This window comes from Exophiala dermatitidis (assembly GCF_000230625.1).
Source record: "Exophiala dermatitidis NIH/UT8656 unplaced genomic scaffold supercont1.4, whole genome shotgun sequence".
Taxonomy (NCBI): Eukaryota; Fungi; Ascomycota; class Eurotiomycetes; order Chaetothyriales; family Herpotrichiellaceae; genus Exophiala; species Exophiala dermatitidis.
The window spans coordinates 2,619,081-2,638,571 of record NW_008751649.1 but is presented as its reverse complement, the minus strand read 5'-3'; the positions used below and the strand labels follow the sequence as shown (position 1 = coordinate 2,638,571).

Genomic DNA, 19,491 nt, shown 5'->3' with positions numbered 1-19,491 from the left:
AGGTAGGTAGGCACTGCCTATAATACTAGTGGCAGTAGTGGGCATCCTACCTGCAACGTGGAGTTGGCTTCTTCCAGGGCCCTAATTAGCGGACATCGCTAATAAGCGTAGCCAATACCTTGGAATCAGGTGCTAACTCGCATTATGGGCATTTATTGTATGTTCTCCATGCACCTGGCAGTGGCTAATCGGCTTCACCACCGTGATTGGCACCAGATATCGTTCGGGCTCCGCTGACTCAGCCTCCACAATATCGCACACAGCTTAGTAACACGATTAGTAACGCTGACGGCTACAGAGGACCACTGGCAGTCTTGGAGGGGCATTGGGTACCCGCCCTTTCTTGATTGTGCTATAAACATATCCCCCGGGTTTCCATCGTCACCGCCGAGTAAGGTGGGCCTCCAAATGATTCCTGCGCCGAATCTCAGTCCACCGGGTGAGGTCGCCCGCCTCCAAAAGACTGATCTTGCGAGTCAATCCGGTAGGGTCCCCTAGTATCACCGGCTCCCACCCTTCTTCTTGACTAGTGTCCCGATCTGCTTCACTGGGGATCATCTGCACTGTCTTGTAGCGGACAATCACTGCGAGGACGAGGAGGGTCAGCAGCAGAAGAATCCCAGCTACGATACCCGCCGCTCGCATTGCTCCATATCTTCTCTCGACGCGGCCACAGATCCCCGTTGACACGGCCCCGAAGACGAATTTCAAGAATTGCGTGATCGCTATTGCGGCGCTGACTCTGGGATAGCAGGTAAAGTTTGTTCTTTGCTGACGATATCGTCCCATGACACTTGGTCGCGCTGGTCGCCCCGTCATTCCCGGTTGCAGGTCGGATGTGTCAAAGGTCTGCATCATCAACGCGTAGCATTCCCCAATGCCCAAGACCGAAGCATAACCTACAAGTCCTGCAAAAAGACAAGGAACTGCTACCGGAAAGACAGGTCCTTTCGAGGTAAGGGCGTAGCCAATGGCTGCCAGCGGCAGAAATACCATCCACAATGATCGACGGAGTGCATGTGATGTCCAGCTCATCGTGCTCTCTAAGGTCATGCTGTTCGACCGTGGAGGTAGATATCGGGCGCGACTGAGCCATGAGGCCTTCTGAAATGGGATGGCCATGCTTGCTCCGATGGCCAAGGATAGGACACAGAGCCCAACTTCGACCGGTTTATATCGGTATCTCGTTGATGCCAACGCTCCCAGCAGCTGCTTGCGTTAGCTCAAATCTTCGTGATGTTCAATCTAACTCACCATCAATATCAGCGTGAACTGTGCATAGATCCATGCGGCATATATGGACAACACGAGGAAACCAGGTTGATTGACCATCTTCCAGCTCAGTCGAAGACCAGCAAGTACCTCTTCGCCCCACCAATAAGGTCCATTGCCTGTCAAGTGCAATTTGACCTCACCGCGGGCCACCCTGGTGAAGCTACCGCCGGCACCCAACATTTCAGCAATCGTCCTTCGAAAGGCAGATCGGCGCACTTCTGGCGAGACAACATTCAGCAACAGGACCGCCATGAGGAGCATCAGGGATATCCAGAAGCCCCAGTCAACGGAGGTTCCGCTGATGATGAAAGCCCCCATCACAAACCCGATGGCGATCGATCCAACCGTGCACCAGGACCAGATCGCCAGCCAGACTCCCATCCCTCCTCCATGTCGACGGACGTCAAGTGGATCCTCAAGGTCCTCGTTGGTTTCACTGCTCTTGAGCGACGCCCCGAACAGATCTAATAACGTTGCTAGATTGTTGATGTTCGCGAAACCAAAGACAAGTCCCGAGACACCCCGAGAGAGGAGCAGAAGTATCCGGTACCTCCGCACATCTGGCGTTCGAAAGACGCTGACTACCAGTCCTTGAGGTATTTGCAAGCACAATGTCAGCGTCAAAGCTGCGATGTTGTACGGTTTCCGGCCGTGCAGAAGAGGCAACGGCCAGAATACTAGAGTTGGTATGGCAAGCCCGCAGTAAAGAAAGACATTGCCGAAAATCATCAAGCGGTTGAAGTCGACAATCACGTACTGGATTGCAGGCACCTCTCCAGAATAGATGCCGATCAAGAAGCCTAGACAAGCAGTGTTGATGCAAGAACTGAGGGCGACCCAACGCTTTTTAGATGTGGTCCAGTGCCGGGCTATTGGGGCATGGTGGCATGATTCGTGTACATCGAAGTCATCTGGATGGTCTGCGATGTCCACGTGCCTCACGCCATTCAGATCAATCTTGTCACCGTGGGCCAGATTGATGCTCGCTTGTCTGGAATCGATGCCAAATACATGGGTGAAATGCCGCTCATGCCCTGGCCGGGGCACCTGGAGTGGAATACCGTCGTTCAGCAAGAAATCCTTTTCCTCGTCGTCATCCTTCATGTCAACGCTATTGAGTCTCAGCGTTGGTAATGGCTGCTCTCCTGACGTGCTTCTTTGTCTGTCGTGAGGGTCGATGGCCGAAGTGGTGCGTGGTCTGACCTGCGGTGAACCGAGGGACCCGATGCCTGAGTACCTGCGAGGTCGCCTTTCTTGCTCTGAGGTCTTTCTGCCCCGCGACAAGGTGGCTTTCTTTTCTTCCAGTGGATCCGCCACTGGCTGCGGTGGTTTTAGTGCCTGATCGCTACTGGGCGCGGTTTGTGAACCATCCGAGTGGCTGGTTTCGTCGTGGTCGTCGCCCTTCTTGTTATGAGTTGTGCCCGTCTTTTCGGATGACGGGATTTGTAAAAGGCTTGACGGGTGAGCAACTTTTGCTTTCACCTCCTCAAGGCATGCGTCTACCATAGAAGCAATGGCCTGCGCAGGTTGAAACTCCTTTGCTTTTGATGCAGCTTCTGATATTTGTTCTTCTGCCGTACCCGCCATTTGGGCGATCCTGACAGCTTCATCCAGCAAGCGCTCTAATTTATGAATGGTGTGGTTCATAGTCTCCCCCGAAGCATTCGGCCGTCCATGTGGACGTTCTTCGTTCTGAGCAGCGTCATTACTTCGTGGAGGATCGGCGGCAGCAAGGTTTCGACCCGGGCCCAGCGATGATACGCGGGTTGGCCAAGTATCTGGAGGGTGTCTCTGCCGCCCCTCAAGCTCACCTGTTTCTGTTTGTTGTCCTTCATCTCGGGCTGACTGAGTCACAGACGGCCGTAGGAGTTTCGCGGCGCCCTATACCATTTCCCATGGCCGCATTGATGATGTATCTCAGCATTTACGAGGAAAGACATTGATCATGGGACGGGCATTTTGAGGATCTATCAGGTCTGGTAGATTTCAAAGAATTGGGATAGCAATAGTTGAGGGGAATAATATTGATGGCCAGTATAAGTAGGTACTATTCAGGTGTAAGTGATACTACGCGCCGCCTAGTATTCATCAGCTGCCCATACAATGGCTGTGTCCAAGCTGCACCTTCTACGAGTGGCTGTTCTTCCAGATCTGGCTCAAGGGTCCTTCCTGCGTTGAAAAGAAGAACCAAGAGTGTCGACAAGCTTCCTGGGGGTGACCTTAAATAAGCTTATTACGTGAAGGAGGTGTGGGGTTGATTTCCGAGCATGAGTAATGCGAGAGATCACACTGATGTGCTGCACTAGAGACCAAAACATGTGCCAAGGATATACGTGTTCTGTCGCGTTGGCTGGAGTCGCTGAATGCTAAAATCCTCAACATTTGACTGCCGCTCCTGATGAGCTGTTCGTGCCTCCGGGTGTAGCTAAAGACTGGCCACCGGGACGAGGATGGCGACACTGAGTCTGTGACTGTCGTACTAGTACTGCTAGTAGCAGTATAGTGGTGCAGTGCATGGTTCTACCCAGGGCCAGGTTGAGTGACAGCCGACTTGGAGTGCTGTGCAGCCTGAGTGCCAGTGGTGATGGTGCAGTGGTGGTAGCTGCTGGCCACGTCGTTACCCCTCCATTCCAGAGTCAACTGCCCGTTTGCTGTTCACCGTCGTGAGTCTAATCTTTTGCGGCCTGCCAGTGCGCCAGCTGTTGTTGCTCATTTTTAGAGATCCCCTCTGCTGGTTAACTCTTTTCCACAACTGTCTCACTTCATCTTTCCCTCACCTTACCATCCATAACACCGCCAGTCGCCCTTTTGTTACCCTCAGAGTTGCAAGTGTCTTGCCCTCTGTACTCCGTCATGGCTTACTACGACAACCGATCTCAAGGCCAAGGCTACTACGCCCAAGACCAGTACGGCCAGCAACAGTCCTACACTGGCAACGGCCCACCATCAGTCCCCGCACCATGGGTCGCTGAATGGGACTCGCAGAACGGCTGCTGGCTCTATGTCAACCGCGAGACAGGTCAGCGCACCTTCGAGCGCCCACAGTACTCCTACCAAGATGCAAACCTGCCAAACTACGGCTCAGGTTACGACCGAGGATACGGCGGACAAGCTCAAGGAGACTACTATCCACAAGAGCCACCAAAGGAATCTCACACTGGTCGAAATATGGCTCTGGGTGCAGCTGCTGGCGTACTCGGTGGTGCTTTATTGATGCATGAGGGCGAGAAAGCCGGTAAGTGTTCGGTTCATAATATCACTCCACTACGTAGATTGCCAAAGGTTAAGCTCCATGCTGACCCTCTTCCAGAAGACAAATGGGACGACGCGAAATATACGGCCGAAAATGACGTTGCAAACGGCATTCAACACGTGGAGGATTTCCCGGAAAATGCTGCTCGCTGGACTGGTGAGAAGGTTCAAGATATTGAAGACATTCCTCAAGACATTGAGAACAAATGGGACAACGCCGTCCAGGATGTTGAAGACATCCCTGAGGATGTTTCTGGCTGGGTTGGCAGGAAGGTGGGAGATGTCGAGAGGTTTGACGACAACATCGACAACGCTTATGATCAAGGACGTGACGATGCAAGGTACGAGGATGACGACCGATATTGATCGGCACCACAGATTTTGCTGCATTCTAGCAATAAGGGGCTGATCGTGGAAAGGCAAGCATCATATGGGCTGAGTGGCAGCTGTGCTGGACCCGATAGATCACATTGTGTGTAGGGTGCGTATTGGTACATGGCACGGACGAGAACCATAGATCAGCTCAGCTACCGAGAGGACATTCTTTTCGTGTATTTGTTCAACAGTCAGGCCATGTCGCGAGCAAACAAGGCGGACGTCCCCCGCAGCTGGCTTTCCCGTGTGGAAGGTTCCCTACTTCTGTGCTGTGGGTGATCCTATTTGTCTCTTCTTACATTCCAAAAGACAAGGCACTCCCTTTCGCAAGGGAAGCGGTCAGACTGAGCAGGTTTCGAGATGTCCAAGCCAACCTGCGTGCAGCAACTGTGCTTAGTTGCATGTTGGGTCCAACAAATGAAGGTCAGGAAGCAGGAGAAAGAGCCAAACTGACAAGACTGCAAGGTAGGTGCTCTTCTAACATGTTCAATCTTGGACCATCTTAGACATACTCACAAGCCACAAGCACCTTTGCAAACCTGAATCCCAAAATAGGTGTGTACTATGATCATTTCTTACTTCGGCCCACCCCAGCAAGTTCTGCAATATCTCTGAAGTACGCCGGCTATGTTTTTTGAGCAGTCATGACAAGTATAAGTCCCTTCCCTCTTTTCATCAAGTAGTCTTACTCTTGCCGCTGGGTGCCTTTCAAACTTGAGGGCACATATAGGAGGTCTAGGTTCTGCATCTCCCCACAATATCCAGCCGTTCGGAAGCACTATTCAATGACACTGGCAGGCACCTGAATCTTATGAATTGGACAAAATTGATATAGCTGAGACTGCCACTGTCCACACAATCACGATGTCCAAGGCAAGTCTCACCGTGAGGCCACCTTGTGCACAGTCCTTAAACTCATTATGCTAGACACAAAGAAGTGAGACTGATACTAATCACCTCGCTGCCCCAACTGCGGCTGAGACACAATATCAAGCTACGCAATGTATCTTATGTACAATACGTACCTCCATGTATAGATATATGGATGTGCGCGCAATGTGCGGAACCCTTAGCAACACAATATCTTCTTCACAGGCCTATTGACAACCCAACGATCCCTATTCACACCTCAGTCATAATAAACAAGTGAAGCGCCGCTGTCCAAGTCAAAGTCATACACCAACACCGTCCCTTCTTCTCCTTGACCACGATCACAACCACCAACCACCAACCACCAACCAGACAAGCCAGCAAGTCCGGGTAGTACAGCGGTCGACAGGATGGAATCGACCTCTCAATGCCGCTTCTACACTCAGCAGAGTACCATCGACAAGATCGAAACAGCAATAGAGGCGGAAGATCTCAGATCCACTCAGGATATGGGCGAGAATACACACTCTGGGTCTTTTTCGATCAGCAGCTCTGCCAAAAGAGAAAACAGATCTGGATCAAGCTCAAGCTATGGATCACTGGACGCGCAAATCTACCAGGGAGAGGAGGATACAGAGGAAGAAGACTCGCCGCCGCCTTTCCAGATCTACGACGATGATGAAGAAGGTGATGATTCTGGTGAAGTTGATGAAGAAGATCAAGAGCCATTCAACCCAGCAGCCTACGAGGAAACCTATCCTATCGAGCAATCAGGAACCCCGTTCGACCAAGTCACTTGGAAAGCACAGTGGGCCGATCTACAGGAATGGTGGGATTCCGAGACCGCGCAGCCCGAGCACATGCGCAACGACGGCGGCGGCGACGACAAGGACAAGCTCAACCGCTCGTACGGTCTGACTCTGTCAGCAGAACGCGCCATTATCCCTGCTAGCCATCAATTTCATAGGCTATTGACGCCAAAGGGTGACCTCGATATGAGAAGACTGGCTATTGCGAATTGGATGGTATTGAGACAGCAGGACGGAACTGCGGCTGGATAATTATGAGAAACTGGCAAGCTGACAAGAAGCATGGTCTTGGAGACCCGCCATACTGGAACAAATGAGCCGAGCTCTGGGTGAGGTGGGAATGACAGATCCGGAAGCTGTGCAGGTCTAGCCTCAGCCTTGGGGAGTACGCGCGCGGCGCGAGGAATGAGCTGATACCTTGGGGGTGATTCCTTCTGCGCACTCGAACAGGCAACAAAACAGAGACAGATGCAGTAGAAGCAGCAGAGATAGCCTTCCTGCTGTGTCTGGTTTGGGTAACCACATACCCGTCAGGAGTACCCACAAAATAACCACAAGTTGAAGCACGAGCAATGAGCCCCTGTTAGCTTCAAGAAGGAGAATGAATTCCCCACAATGCATTCCCACGACCAGTAGAAACCCTTAAGGTCAAAAGCACATACTTATCCCCCGCGCTGCTACAGCCTCGCCCCATGACCACCGTCAACCGGTCTCACCACAAACCCGAGTCTGGGAAAATGAACTCTAGCCTGACCAACGCCAACAGTTGGTCCAGTGGGCTTCCCCTCCTCCTTCGGTGCGATGACCACCTCTTCCGGCGTGATTGCCAACAACGTCCCGATAGACGGACTGCTTCGGCCCGTATCGTCAGGAGCAACACTAACAATCACCCCTGGGACCAAACCATTCCTCTTGTCCAGTGAGACATGTGACCCTGCAGGAGTAGGAAGTAAAGTGATATTAGCAGACACTCCAGTAGACCGTGACGTCCGTTCTCCTCCTTCTCCCGACCCACCAGTATGACCATCTGCCAACGGCCAAGCTTTGATCTCCTCCAGAACCTGCTGAATCTTGACCTCATCCAATTTCTCGACTCTTGTCTCCGTACTTGGCAAACCATCAAAGAACTTCTTGACACGAGCAAACCATGCCGAGAGCCCAGGATATCGTTGCTCATTGAACACACTTGCCACTGCCACTCCCACTCCCGTTCCTTCTTGTTTTCCCAAAGAGGTCGCTTTTGGTCCGTTTTCCACCTCTCCACCACTGAGGTCGGCAACTCCCTCTCCGCGACTGATTTTCTCCCCCCAATCAAGTTGGTAATAGAGTGCGATATCTGCCGCGCTGGGAGTTTCGCCGTCGAAGATCCACTGACCACCAGTAGTAGTAGACCCCTGAAAAAGCGGCTCCAACAAACTCAAATGCAGATCCAACGCACTCAAGTTCTCGGGAACCTTGCGCTCCAGCTTTTCCGCGTCGAGACTGTGGCCGATGAGATTGGCGCGGTCAGTGCCAAATTTGCTTCGCCACACGGTGCTGGGGATCAGGCCTGTAGTGACGCGGAACAGTGGCTTATCTGTCCAGTAGGACGCAAAGCCACGAATAAGTGGACGGTGACGGTTGTAGGGGGAGGAGGAGTTTGAGGAACGATTATTCGACTTGGTGGCCGACGGTGATGGAGAGGGATAAAGCGTGCCATATCCCTTGGAGGAAGGGAATTGGTGTTCGAGGACTTCGAGGATCAATGAGGTGTCGATGTAGATCTGTGTAATGAGTCTCATTAGCTCTTCGCCCCCAGGCTCACAGCCGGTCTTGAACAAAGCAGACTGGATGCCAGAAGACCATCAGACAAGCAAGACAGGCTAGGCCAGAGTCAGCTGTATAGTATCTCCGAACGACCTTCTGAACGTCTCCCATCTGGCACTGCTATTTCGTAGCTCCGGAACTACATACAAGGGAGAAACACACAGAGCCCCGGATGAAAAAGGAAAGGGAGAGGGAGAGGCAAAGGGAGTGGGAAAAGAGAACCAACAAGTTGACTGTCAAAAGCTGTTTGCTCTTAGACGCCAACAAGCTGTCCGTCTGTCTCTGGTTTTCTCTTTCCATGCCTCCCTCTGTAGACTGTCCTTTGCATCCCGTCCTTGTTCAAGGTCGACACTTACATCTCGCCCAATCACCAAAACCGGAATCTTTCGATACGTAATGTTGAACTTATCCCGCAAGATCGGCCGGGGCATCATAGACGGGACGATGACGAATGCTATGATTTTTTGGGACTAATTAGCAAAACACGCCCCGGAAGAACGGCTCCATCGACAAACCCCCAGTGATTTTGCTATCACTCGCTCGAAGAGAGCCTCGAGCATCCATAACATGTATCCCAACACCATATACGACACGTTCATTTTGACCAAGTCAAAAGCCCCAATGCCGAAGGTCCAAAGCATCAAAGAAGATAGGGGATTATTGCCAGTGACTCACTATAAGGAATTTGCTTCAACTTGAGCGTAAGCCTGACTTTCTGGGTAAATGGTGAAGCTGGCCAAGTTAGGATTCGGAAGATTCAATCAATCAATTAATCACTCGAGCAATTCATTCATCAACCATTCAAATCAGTCAGTGTGGATCTGGATCTCTCGAATCAAAATCCAAAAGGAAGTATATCATATCATATCATGGGCACCGCATAGCAGAGGACAAACAAGACATCCGGTCGATCGACCCATTCACCCGTCCGACAAAGCCTTCTCTGATAGAGAGGGCACCCCCTCTTCCTCATCCTTTACTCTCCCCCGTCAACCCTATTTCTCGGATTCTTCAGCAGCACGCACAAGAAAAAGTTCGGCAGATGCCGCCAAGGCAAAATATCCAGATCACAAGGCAGACGCAGAGACAGGGATGGGTGAACAATCAGTCCGTCACTCACAATCATATCCGAACAAAACCACAGGTGGCTCAGGCTCACTAGATCGAGGGGTCGCCATGATGTTGGATTCTGTGGATTGCTAGCACCAACCAGAGGTCCCTGGGTAGGAGGTTTTCTCGAGAGTAAAGACCAGGCCCTCCGGACGGATCTCAATATGGATATATCTAGACACTTGAAGTACTACTGTTGAGTCACACAAATGCATCGAAAGGCGTAGCCGATGCCGTTGCCGTTGCCGGCCGAATGGGTGAATAAACTCCGCTTCTAGGCTGAAGCACCCTGAGCCTCGGATGTAGGAATACCAAGAAATATGGAAAATTATAAATAATCATTGTGCCCAGCTCAAAGGAGCAAATCATGCATCATTGCGTTACGTGAGGGATAACCCATGTTGGCTGTCCTAAAGGAGTCGATATATCTCCCCGATTACTTATCACACCAATTCTATCTTGGTTGCATTGTTCAACAGTGGCACCCGGAACAAAGCGTACGGCTTCACCCGCCTGTCCACTCCGCCCTGTTGCGCCGGTGCTCTCCATAACTGGTTCTCTGTAAAGTACAAGTAATTGCCGGCGGTCGAAAAGGTGTCTGTCCATTGAATCCTGGGGTCCCTCACGTATGTAGACACCGTCCCGTTTCGCGGGTTGAAGATAACAATTGAATCGGTTTCCACGCTCCCCCCATAGACAATCCCGTTAGAATCGCTTTCTAGCCCATCGCTCACGCCCTTATGGCCCAAGTCCATAACCGAGGCTTGAGCGAACAATTCTGAGGAAGCGCTGCGGTCCCGAAGTCGTAAAGTGGGCACCGCATACAAATGACGCCCTGAGACGACGCTGAAGTATAAGGTCTCGCCATCGTTCGAGAGCGTAATGCCATCAGCTCCAAACGAAAGTCGCGAAATCGGCATGCCATTTCCGGGATCGTTGTAGACAGGCTCCCCCCATACGCTGACAAAGAACCCCGGCTCCGGACGCGCCTGGGGGATGTTCTCTAGATGGCGCCATGACTCACCCGTCCCCAAATCCACAACGATAATGCCATTACGCCCTTCACTTGACGAATCCGTGATGTAAGCAATGCCCTGCCCGGATGCCGAGACGGAAGGGCGCAGGTCAAACCGGACATCATTCGGATACGAATCAGCATAAGCGACTGTGGCGGGAAAGAGGATAGTTTGAAAGATTGTGTTGTTGGTCAAGTCTATCCCGATGAGCTTGGGTCCGCCAAACTTCGAAGTCGTAAGAGTGCCATTTGGAAGAGCTGCTCGGCCGGTATCGAGAATCCAAAGCCGGTCTTTGGGGTCTATCACGACACTTTGAACTCCAATCAAATAATCCGGCAATCCTTTGGAGCTGGCAGGGTAGGTCGAATAGTCTATTGCACCTCCAGGCGGAGAATTGATCTCAGCACTTGGGTATGGCGTCTCTGTGTTGTTGGAAGCCAGCTCTGCGACTTGATACTGGGTGTTTGTTGGATCAAGGCCAAGAGGATAGTTGGAGAACATGCGTCCTGAGGCAGAAACAGCAATGCCTACGGGATGTTATGCCGTGAATCAAACATGGAGGTAAGTCGACTTACCGGTCGGCCATTCATCGTAGTACAGATGTACTAGCTCCAGCGCAGGCCCTGCAGTGACCGGATCCTGAACAACCTGCTGGCATGTTGTGCAACGCAGGATCGCCAGATATATAAGACTTTTGTACCATCCCAACATCGTGAACGTCGACTATGAAGTGGTTGAAGCCAGTGATAACCAGAAGTCGTGAAGAGATTCGTAACGAAAATATAGCAGCGGACATGAAAGCTGGCCTGACTTTCCATTTGCAATATAGCCGTAGGACAGGAGCGACCCATCATGAGCTCATGCGGAGAGAAGGTGCCACAGGCGCTGACCTCAACAATTGCCGTCGACTAATACGGAATAACTTGTCCGCAATGTGAGCGGGAACGCACGGCCCGGAGATTGACATGATTGGTGTGCCTTGTACCTGAGCCATGGAGCTGCTGATTGTGGTCTGGTGTTGTTGCAGGGGTCCGGATGATCGACGTCACCATCGACGATCGACAATATGGCACCACGGACAGCTTTGGAGCCTTTGTAAATGGCTGGATAAGGCAGATATCATGTGTTTTGCTTCAGTAGATTTTGAGTCCGCAGCATTCAATCGAGGTTGGCCGCACCACAGCCTTGCGCCTCCACCACAGCTTCACCAGCTCCTCGACAAAGGCCCGGTCAGAAGCACTCCAACTGTCTAATCCCATCGCCGCCATGTCTTCTGGCGTGATTTCGACTTCGTTCTGTTTCCGCTCTTCGGGTAAAAGAGCCTGTGTTTCGTCCTCATCAACGATACCGGCTTGTCCTACCTCATCTCGCTCCATCCCATCCGTACTCTCCTCGGCATTGCTTGCGTCGTGATACGATGATGTTCCTGAACCTGAAGCGTCATTGCGTGCAATAGCTTCGGCGATGGTTTGAAATATGGTCTCTGTCATGCGATGGAAATATGCGACTAGTGCGACCTCACGACTCTGCTCTTTGTCAACCTCTTCCTCATCGTGCAAAAGAGCCCGATCTTGTTCCGTCTCCGCTTCTTCCGTGTCGCCGAACCCGCCGCGTCTATCTCCAGCAGAGGCCCACCAAATCAGAGAGTTGTACGCAACGCGGGACCATGACGGAGGCTCGACGATGGCCTTATTCACAGAGTATGTCGACATCCTTGACGACATGATTGAGCTGGCCTCCGTATCATTATTCGAATCACCGTGGGGTGCCACCTTGCTTGGCAAGAACTTGCGAAGGCCTTCTTGAAGACGGACAAATCTGTGAAAGTCTCGCTGTGTTGACTTGACACCCGTTTTTGGGAATGCTTTGGTCAATTCTGGTGTCGACATGACCATCCGAGGAAAGACCTTTTTGGCAGCATTTTCCGACCCCGATTGAGGCATCAGAACAAGCACGTCGTAGAGATGCGGTTTTGTGCTCAATACATCGTCCGTAGTACATGCGATCCAACTATCATTGGCGAACGCTGCAGCATCCGGAGAAGGCTTGCTCGCTTCAAGTTGCGGGATGTCGCCTACGCCCACGGTGAATAATGGCCGAAGTCGAAGACACGGAGTATCGATTGAAGGCACGTATGATAATAGCGCCCGCGATACAGATGACAAGATGGACATGTTATATACTGTCATTCGTCAGTCATCATGAAGAGCAAACCGCAGCCGGCTTACCAAGATTACAACTGGATTGCACCGGAGTGTCTGCAACAATCAAGATACGCTTGCGAAGTAGAGCCGCCCGGTAGAGAGGGAATAGCAGCGGTCCGAAAAGGTCTGCGGAATCCAACAGCGTCAAGGCAGGATGGTGAGGAGCCAGCGTGTGATGTGATGGTAGATATGCGGTTGCTGTGCTCATTGCCCTGGATTTCCTATACCCGTTTGCCGACGGGTCAGTATGGAAGTAGTCGGCGGCCCCGTCATGCTGCTGCTCGGACCGATTTTCTGGACAAAGTTTGTATTTCTCCCAATATTCTTCTAGGGCAGTATTGTTCGTAACATCCTTGATTTGAGCCCTATGTGCGTCAACATTCCGTTCAGCCAGGAGACGAGGTTTCCGCACCTGGCAAGTGCCTGAAGTGCCTCTGCATGGCGCCAACTCCTTCCAGTCCGACCCTGTTCAAGTGGAACCAAGACACCAACGGCCAGCATGCGGGCGGCCCGTTCGGACTCTCCATCAGGTTTGTTTATGAACGCGCTGAGACCGCTGTAGTCGTCGTGAATGAAGTATCTTCAGATGCACTCAGTCATGTCCCCCCTCAAGAACTGTGGCACCACTCACACCAGATCCTCTTCGACGTTGTGTAGGCCCGAGGGCAGTGATTTGAATTCGACGACGCCCTCGACCTGGGCTGCGGTCTCGAGTCAGCGAAAAATACGGCGAACGAAGGGGCAACTAACCTCCGTCGACCGACCTATGCCATACTAGCGTGTATCTCTGTAGTGTCAGTACGAGTCCGAGAGCCTGAGGATATGCAAAGACACACCCTTTGCGATGGTCGAAGTTGACCAAGAACGCTGCGGCTATTGGAGGCACAGGAGGCTCATTGCTGGTGTCAATCCTCAGTGGATTGTGGTCCGCCATATGTCTGTGGCTCTTATCGTGATATGGATGCAATTACATTGCCACAGCATGAGAAATGCGCGTCACTGGAGATGTCATAGGCTGCTGGCCATCGTTCTGACGGACACCCGCTCTATACAATGTATGTTCGGGCTCCGAGATGCGTCAATTGAGTCCTCGATGTCGGTCTCCGCAGTAGCGAGTTTGGGGAAGCCTGCTAACGTAATCGGTAATCCAAAGGGAAGGAAGGTTTACCGGCACTGTGCCAGCGGCCACCGTTCTGTTACATAATCACAGTACATCATGAGGAACACCTGAGGAAAAGTATTTCCCAAGCTCATTACATGCTCATTCTAAGAGAGTCCCTCAAAAGCGTGGGAGGGAGCCTGCCATTTACGGCGTTATCTAATGAATACGCTGCTTCTTACGATCACGACTTGCCTTCTTGATCAGCTCAGTAGCCCTTTGCCAGAGACCTGTCCCCTGACGATTTTGACTCGAGGTCTGGTCAAGGACAGTACATGCCTAGTAACCGATTTCTCTAGACAAGAGCTTGGACACCCTCAGTCTTCTTGAAGATATACGCGACGCCGCCTCCTGCCAGCATGTCAGGTGGAAGACGCACAATGTGTTCCAAACACACATCATCGATGGCGGATATGATTGGTCTTGCAGAGTCATTATCGGCCTCTTGCATCCTGCATAGGTTCGACGTGTCCAAGTGCACAAATCTCATCAGCTCCTGAGACTCGGCTTCACGATCCGGCTTCTGCTCTGGAACTGGCGACAGCGAAGACCGCATTTTTTCGAGCATTCGTGAGGACGGTGTCGGCCTACCAATGGTATCTGTAGTGATTTCAGAAATATCTGGGAAATCCTCCTCTGATTCGGAGCGTTCGGCAAGAGAAGAATTCTCATGTCCATCATCTGGCGATTGTGTGCTGCTTTTCACCAGTTCATCTTTCTGTCCCAGTCCCTTGCACCCACATTCGATCAAGTCATGCGTTCGCAATCCGTCGGTTTCGTCAAGCCTGAAAAGGTCTTTCAGTTCGTCCTGGCTGAATGTCGTAATCTGTCCACCTTTACCGCTTGATTTGGCTAGCCCGGAGGACGCAGCAGAACCCCCTTGCATAATACTGCTGGCCAGTGCTCGCTTGACCACTTGGCGTTGCCAAATTCTCTCTTCTATTCCGCCTTTGATCAGGAATCGGTAAATCTTACAATGCCGCTTCTGTCCTTGCCGATGGATACGCGCGACAGCTTGATCGTCAGTGGCAGGATTCCAGTCCACGTCGAAGAGAATAAGCCGGCTCGCACCGATGAGATTGAGGCCCACTCCACCCGCCTTCGCGCTTAGCAGGAATGCGAATGACTGAGTGGACTTTGAGTTGTTGAACTGGTCCACCAGTCCCTGTCTCTTCTTCGCGGCGATTGATCCGTCAAGTCGTAAATAGGGAAGATTGGAGTTGACCAGTAATTGTTCAATCAAATTCAGTGTTGACGTGTAATTTGAGATCAGAACGACTTTTTCGTTGGTATTGGCCCGGATCTGCTGCAACAGCTCGTCGAGAAGTCTGATCTTGCACGAAAGAGAATTATGATACAGCTTAGAAAGCCCTTCAGGAAGCATTTCATTCAAAGTTGTAAGCGATGAGGATGGGGTGGAGTCCTCGTTGCCATATTTGGGATTCATCAGAGCGGGACTGTTACATAGCTTTTTCAGAATGGTAATCAGTTGAAAGGCGCTCTCGCTGCTCCTCAGAGCGCTATGAAACATAGCAGACTTGAGTATGTTCCGGTAGATCTTTGTCTGTGCTTGTGTCGGTTTGCAGAACAGGACGTACTCTGTTTTTGGAGGCAAGAAATCGGACAAGATATCAGCTGTTCTGCGGAGGATAAAGGGAGATGTCGTGCGAGCCAATTCTTCGCTGGCATCACGGCCTCGTTCGATTTCCTCTTCAGATGCATCTGGTTGACGACTTCTTATGATTGGCTTTTCAAAGTCTCTAATAAAGCCTTTCTGTGAGCCTAAACAGCCATCATTGACAAAGTTGACCATAGCGTAAAACTCGCCAAGATCATTCTGTATAGGTGTACCCGACAGAATGATCCTCCGGCGAGTGTTGAGCGACTCGATAGCCTGGGCGTTCTTGTTTTTCATGGTCTTCAGGCGATGGCCCTCGTCGCAAATGACAATGTCGATGGGATGGCCTTGGGCAAGGTCATCAGCCACCATTCTAAGCCTGTCGTATCCGATAATCATCACCTGATAGACTCTGCCGTCGAAATCCCTGACATGGGTGCTCTGGTCCTCAAACTCGAGCACGCCTAACCTGTCTGACCCGAGCCATTTCCTAAATTCTCGCTTCCAATTTCGAATCAACGAAACTGGGCAGACGATGAGAGCCTTCCTTATGACAGGTGGGCCTCTGTGTACCGGAGACTGCCGGAGTAATGTCCATAAAAGTGCAATTGTGGTCAAGGTCTTGCCCAGGCCCATGTCATCTGCAAGGATACACCCCTGGCCGCCATATTCGCGCAGTCCCATGACACATTCATACAGAAATTGCACCCCTTCTTTTTGGTGAGGTCTTAGCAGCTTTCCCAGAAGAGGATCTAGGACCACATCAACTGTCTGGCGGCCCGGTGGCGGATGTTTCGGTCTCTTGAACACAACTGCGCCAGCTGCGTTGGGGTCATGTCGAGGAGTGGGCGCCTCAGACGCTCCTTGCGGACAGAGCGTGCTCTCTTTAAGCGGCTGTTTAAATGCTGACGGGCGATGTGACTGCGACGGGCCTTGTCCCTGAGTCTGTACTTCTTGCTTTCGGATTTGAGCTTTCATCTGAGCCTGTATGCTGAGTTTTGGTGGCTGGATCGCTGATGAGCTGGAAAGAGGCTTAGAGGCAGGCTCTGGATGAGACCCGCTTTCGGCAGTATTGGTTTTGACGAGAGCAAGATGTTCATCCTTCGCGATACAAGAGTCGACCTCGACTTCCTTGCCGCCAATGGATAAGGTGGAACCAGGCAGCAAGGGTGCCGAAAATGCTGTACGACCGATGCTCTTCCCGGACTCATTGTATAGCGTGGCGTACCCACCGGCAACTGCAAGGTGTCCGTCATTTGTCCAGGTTTTGTTCTTCTTGTTCGTAGGGAGGCGCCTAGTGAAGTGTCAACCAATGCAATCCTTTCATGGTCTCAAGATCCTACCATAGCACTGAGTAATAACTTGCGAGACCATCTGTGTCCGGCTTCTCCGTATTATCAATAGGGCTCGACGGGTTCGGTAGACTCTGCAGCACCGGTCTTGTAGGCTTGTATAAGGCTCTGCGCTCGCCGGCGGGCCCATCCTGCCTAGTTGCAGAGGAATTGGTCGTGTTTTCGGGAGGGCTGAGCTTTCTTCGTTTGTTGGCTGGGGTCGCGTCTCCGTTCGCCTGATGGCTAGTAATGGGTTTTCGAATGCTCAAAGGCTTGAACGGCTTTGACAACATGACGGGAACGAGCATGGGATTCCCCGTGTCGGCCTCCTATGCACTGAAACTTGGGGAAACTCCTCGTGCATGTACAAGTAATAGTGCGCCTGCAAACGCAGAAACGCGTCGCGTGAACGCGAAAAGACGCCGAGATATGGGAAAACGCGCAGTCACGTGAAAGTGGACAGACCAGATGTGATTTCACGGAGGACTTGTCCTATTTCAACGGGGCCTAGAGCCTCGTCAGACTATATACTTTCTAGAGGTTATACGATAGCGTACGATACTAGTCGAGACCGAAAGACGATCCTCGACGTCTTTATAATACTTAGTATATAGAGTATCTATTTTATTATATTCTTCTCTATCTAGACCGTTAAATAGTCTTATTCGTTATCGAAGAATATCGAGTATCTTTATTAGCCTTATAGTAGAGAATAAAATAGTATTTCTATATTCTAAATACTTTATTTTCTAGATAGTTCTATTATTAGAATAAGTATCTATAGTATCTATATCTTCGGTATCGATTAAGATATATAAAGCGAATATATATCTCTTATCTTTAGCTATAGAAGTAGTATATACGCCCGAAATAGTAAAGCTAAATAAATCGAAAGTAAATTAAGATCGTTAAGATAATAAGTAAAGAGAGTCTATATACGTAATAGTACTTATCGTTACTCTTTAAAGCTAACTCGGGATTAATTCGGCGGAGTTTTAAGAAGTATAAGTAGACGTCTCTTACTTCTTTTCTTCTTACTTTCTTTTATACCTCTTTCTAGTTATTTATATTTCTAAGCTCTAAGTTCTTTATCGATTAAAGCTAAATCTTCTATAACTACTATTATAATTAATATATTATCTAGATAAGTTAAAACGTCGACTAGACTATAAATTCTAAATACTTAGTACTATTAACGAGTTAAGAAAATAATTAAAGATCTACTAGTAACTAAGACGGCGAAGATAGCTTCTTTCGTAAGTATATCGTACTATATCGAAAGATATAGTTACTAATTTATTTCTAGATCGATAATAATATTTATAGCGTTAAGTCTAGCGATATAGTAGTTAATTCTATTATTTAGGCGAAATAATACTAGAAGTAGTTCTTTTCTTCTAATAATAGCTTATCGATTTAGCTATATAGTCGTATTTCTCGAAGACTTATCGAATTTTACGGTTAGAGAGATATTACTAATATATACGTTAGAAATACCCTTATAGAATATATAATAGATATCGTAAATAATCTATATTATAAAATATATCTTTATATAATTAAACTAGACTTATATCGAGAGCCGATATTCCTAGAGTACGTTTCGATATCTATCTTTAATACGCCTATTTCTATAGATTTAGTATATCTTTTCGACGGAAAATATATAATCTATACTATTCGCGAAGTTAATTATTCTTTATTTAGTAATCGAGGTATAAGTAGCGAAGCTTCTAGTCGTTATCGATCTACTACGTTAATATTAATATTTATTTAAATACGTAGTACTAAGAAATATCGTACTCGATTCTCTAAAATATAGAAAGAAGATCTAGTAGAAGATATAAGAGAGATATATTTTAGCGAGAGAATAAGTAGTCTATATATAGCCGACGAGACTAGAGAGATAAGTAGTTATATAGCTATTAAGATTAAAGATCTAGAGAATAGATTCGACTTTATATTATTACTATAGATAGATATAGAAGATCGACGTTAAAAGATATTAATCGCTATCTAGAAGATAATATAGTAGACTTTAGATCTATACTATATATCGAAAACTATTAAAGTTATTCGTAGAATCGGTAAATCTAATATATATATAGAGTAATACTCTTTACTAACGTCGACTTAATAAAGTTATTATTCTATAATATCTATATCTTTAGTAAGAATAGAAGTTATTAAGACTAATCCGGAGTCGGAAGAATACGACTATATAGCTAATAAGCTACTACTAAGATACTATTAGTATACTATCGATTCTTCTCTTAAGCTATTATTATAGATATAAAGTTTATCTAGGCGTATATCGGAAATACGTCGTTATACTAAAGAGACTATATAATATATATCTACGTCTCCCGAGCTAGTATATAACTCTAAGCGTAGTTAGATTATAATATAGTAACGATTCGTACTAGTCTTATCTTCTATAGATTTATCGATATAGTCTATATAAGACTATATATTAACTTACTCGATACTAGAATGTCCGTCTTTTTATTATCTAGCGTATAAATAGCCTACTATTTCTACTTATTCTATATATAATATTCGTCCGCTATCTATCTATATATAGTAATCGAGCCCTACTTCTAGTTTAGGCCTTTTAGGGTATTCTTACTATAAAACGATAGCGTCGATAGGAGTACTACTACTAA

The 19,491-nt window shown here is 49.0% G+C and overlaps 7 protein-coding genes across 7 annotated transcripts; 2 read left to right on the top strand and 5 right to left on the bottom strand.

Annotated features, from left to right (window-relative positions):
- Window positions 1–136: 136 nt before the first annotated feature.
- On the bottom strand, window positions 137–3,541 carry HMPREF1120_05263 (uncharacterized protein). Its single transcript, XM_009159429.1, has 2 exons — window positions 1,255–3,541; window positions 137–1,209 (listed from the first exon to the last, which is right to left on the bottom strand). Exons 1-2 carry the CDS (start codon window positions 2,920–2,922, stop codon window positions 382–384), a joined length of 2,496 nt encoding a protein of 831 aa, XP_009157677.1. The 5' UTR covers window positions 2,923–3,541; the 3' UTR covers window positions 137–381.
- Window positions 3,542–4,128: 587 nt separating this feature from the next.
- HMPREF1120_05262 (uncharacterized protein) lies at window positions 4,129–4,893 on the top strand (the record flags this gene model as incomplete). The annotated part of the gene is made up of 2 exons (XM_009159428.1): window positions 4,129–4,510; window positions 4,586–4,893. 2 exons carry the CDS (start codon window positions 4,129–4,131, stop codon window positions 4,891–4,893), a joined length of 690 nt encoding a protein of 229 aa, XP_009157676.1.
- A 1,289-nt stretch (window positions 4,894–6,182) lies between these two features.
- HMPREF1120_05261 (uncharacterized protein) lies at window positions 6,183–6,833 on the top strand (the record flags this gene model as incomplete). Its single annotated transcript, XM_009159427.1, has 1 exon — window positions 6,183–6,833. One exon carries the CDS (start codon window positions 6,183–6,185, stop codon window positions 6,831–6,833), a length of 651 nt encoding a protein of 216 aa, XP_009157675.1.
- A 425-nt stretch (window positions 6,834–7,258) lies between these two features.
- Window positions 7,259–8,362, bottom strand: HMPREF1120_05260 (uncharacterized protein; the record flags this gene model as incomplete). Its single annotated transcript, XM_009159426.1, has 1 exon — window positions 7,259–8,362. One exon carries the CDS (start codon window positions 8,360–8,362, stop codon window positions 7,259–7,261), a length of 1,104 nt encoding a protein of 367 aa, XP_009157674.1.
- Window positions 8,363–9,940: 1,578 nt separating this feature from the next.
- On the bottom strand, window positions 9,941–11,224 carry HMPREF1120_05259 (uncharacterized protein; the record flags this gene model as incomplete). Its single annotated transcript, XM_009159425.1, has 2 exons — window positions 9,941–11,040; window positions 11,089–11,224. 2 exons carry the CDS (start codon window positions 11,222–11,224, stop codon window positions 9,941–9,943), a joined length of 1,236 nt encoding a protein of 411 aa, XP_009157673.1.
- A 422-nt stretch (window positions 11,225–11,646) lies between these two features.
- On the bottom strand, window positions 11,647–13,651 carry HMPREF1120_05258 (uncharacterized protein; the record flags this gene model as incomplete). Its single annotated transcript, XM_009159424.1, has 6 exons — window positions 11,647–12,695; window positions 12,742–13,082; window positions 13,130–13,297; window positions 13,349–13,418; window positions 13,468–13,502; window positions 13,554–13,651. The coding sequence occupies 6 exons, from the start codon at window positions 13,649–13,651 to the stop codon at window positions 11,647–11,649; spliced, it is 1,761 nt and encodes a 586-aa protein (XP_009157672.1).
- Window positions 13,652–13,912: 261 nt separating this feature from the next.
- Window positions 13,913–17,332, bottom strand: HMPREF1120_05257 (DNA repair and recombination protein RAD54B). Its single transcript, XM_009159423.1, has 2 exons — window positions 16,838–17,332; window positions 13,913–16,788 (listed from the first exon to the last, which is right to left on the bottom strand). Exons 1-2 carry the CDS (start codon window positions 17,131–17,133, stop codon window positions 14,172–14,174), a joined length of 2,913 nt encoding a protein of 970 aa, XP_009157671.1. The 5' UTR covers window positions 17,134–17,332; the 3' UTR covers window positions 13,913–14,171.
- Between the last annotated feature and the right edge of the window lie 2,159 nt (window positions 17,333–19,491).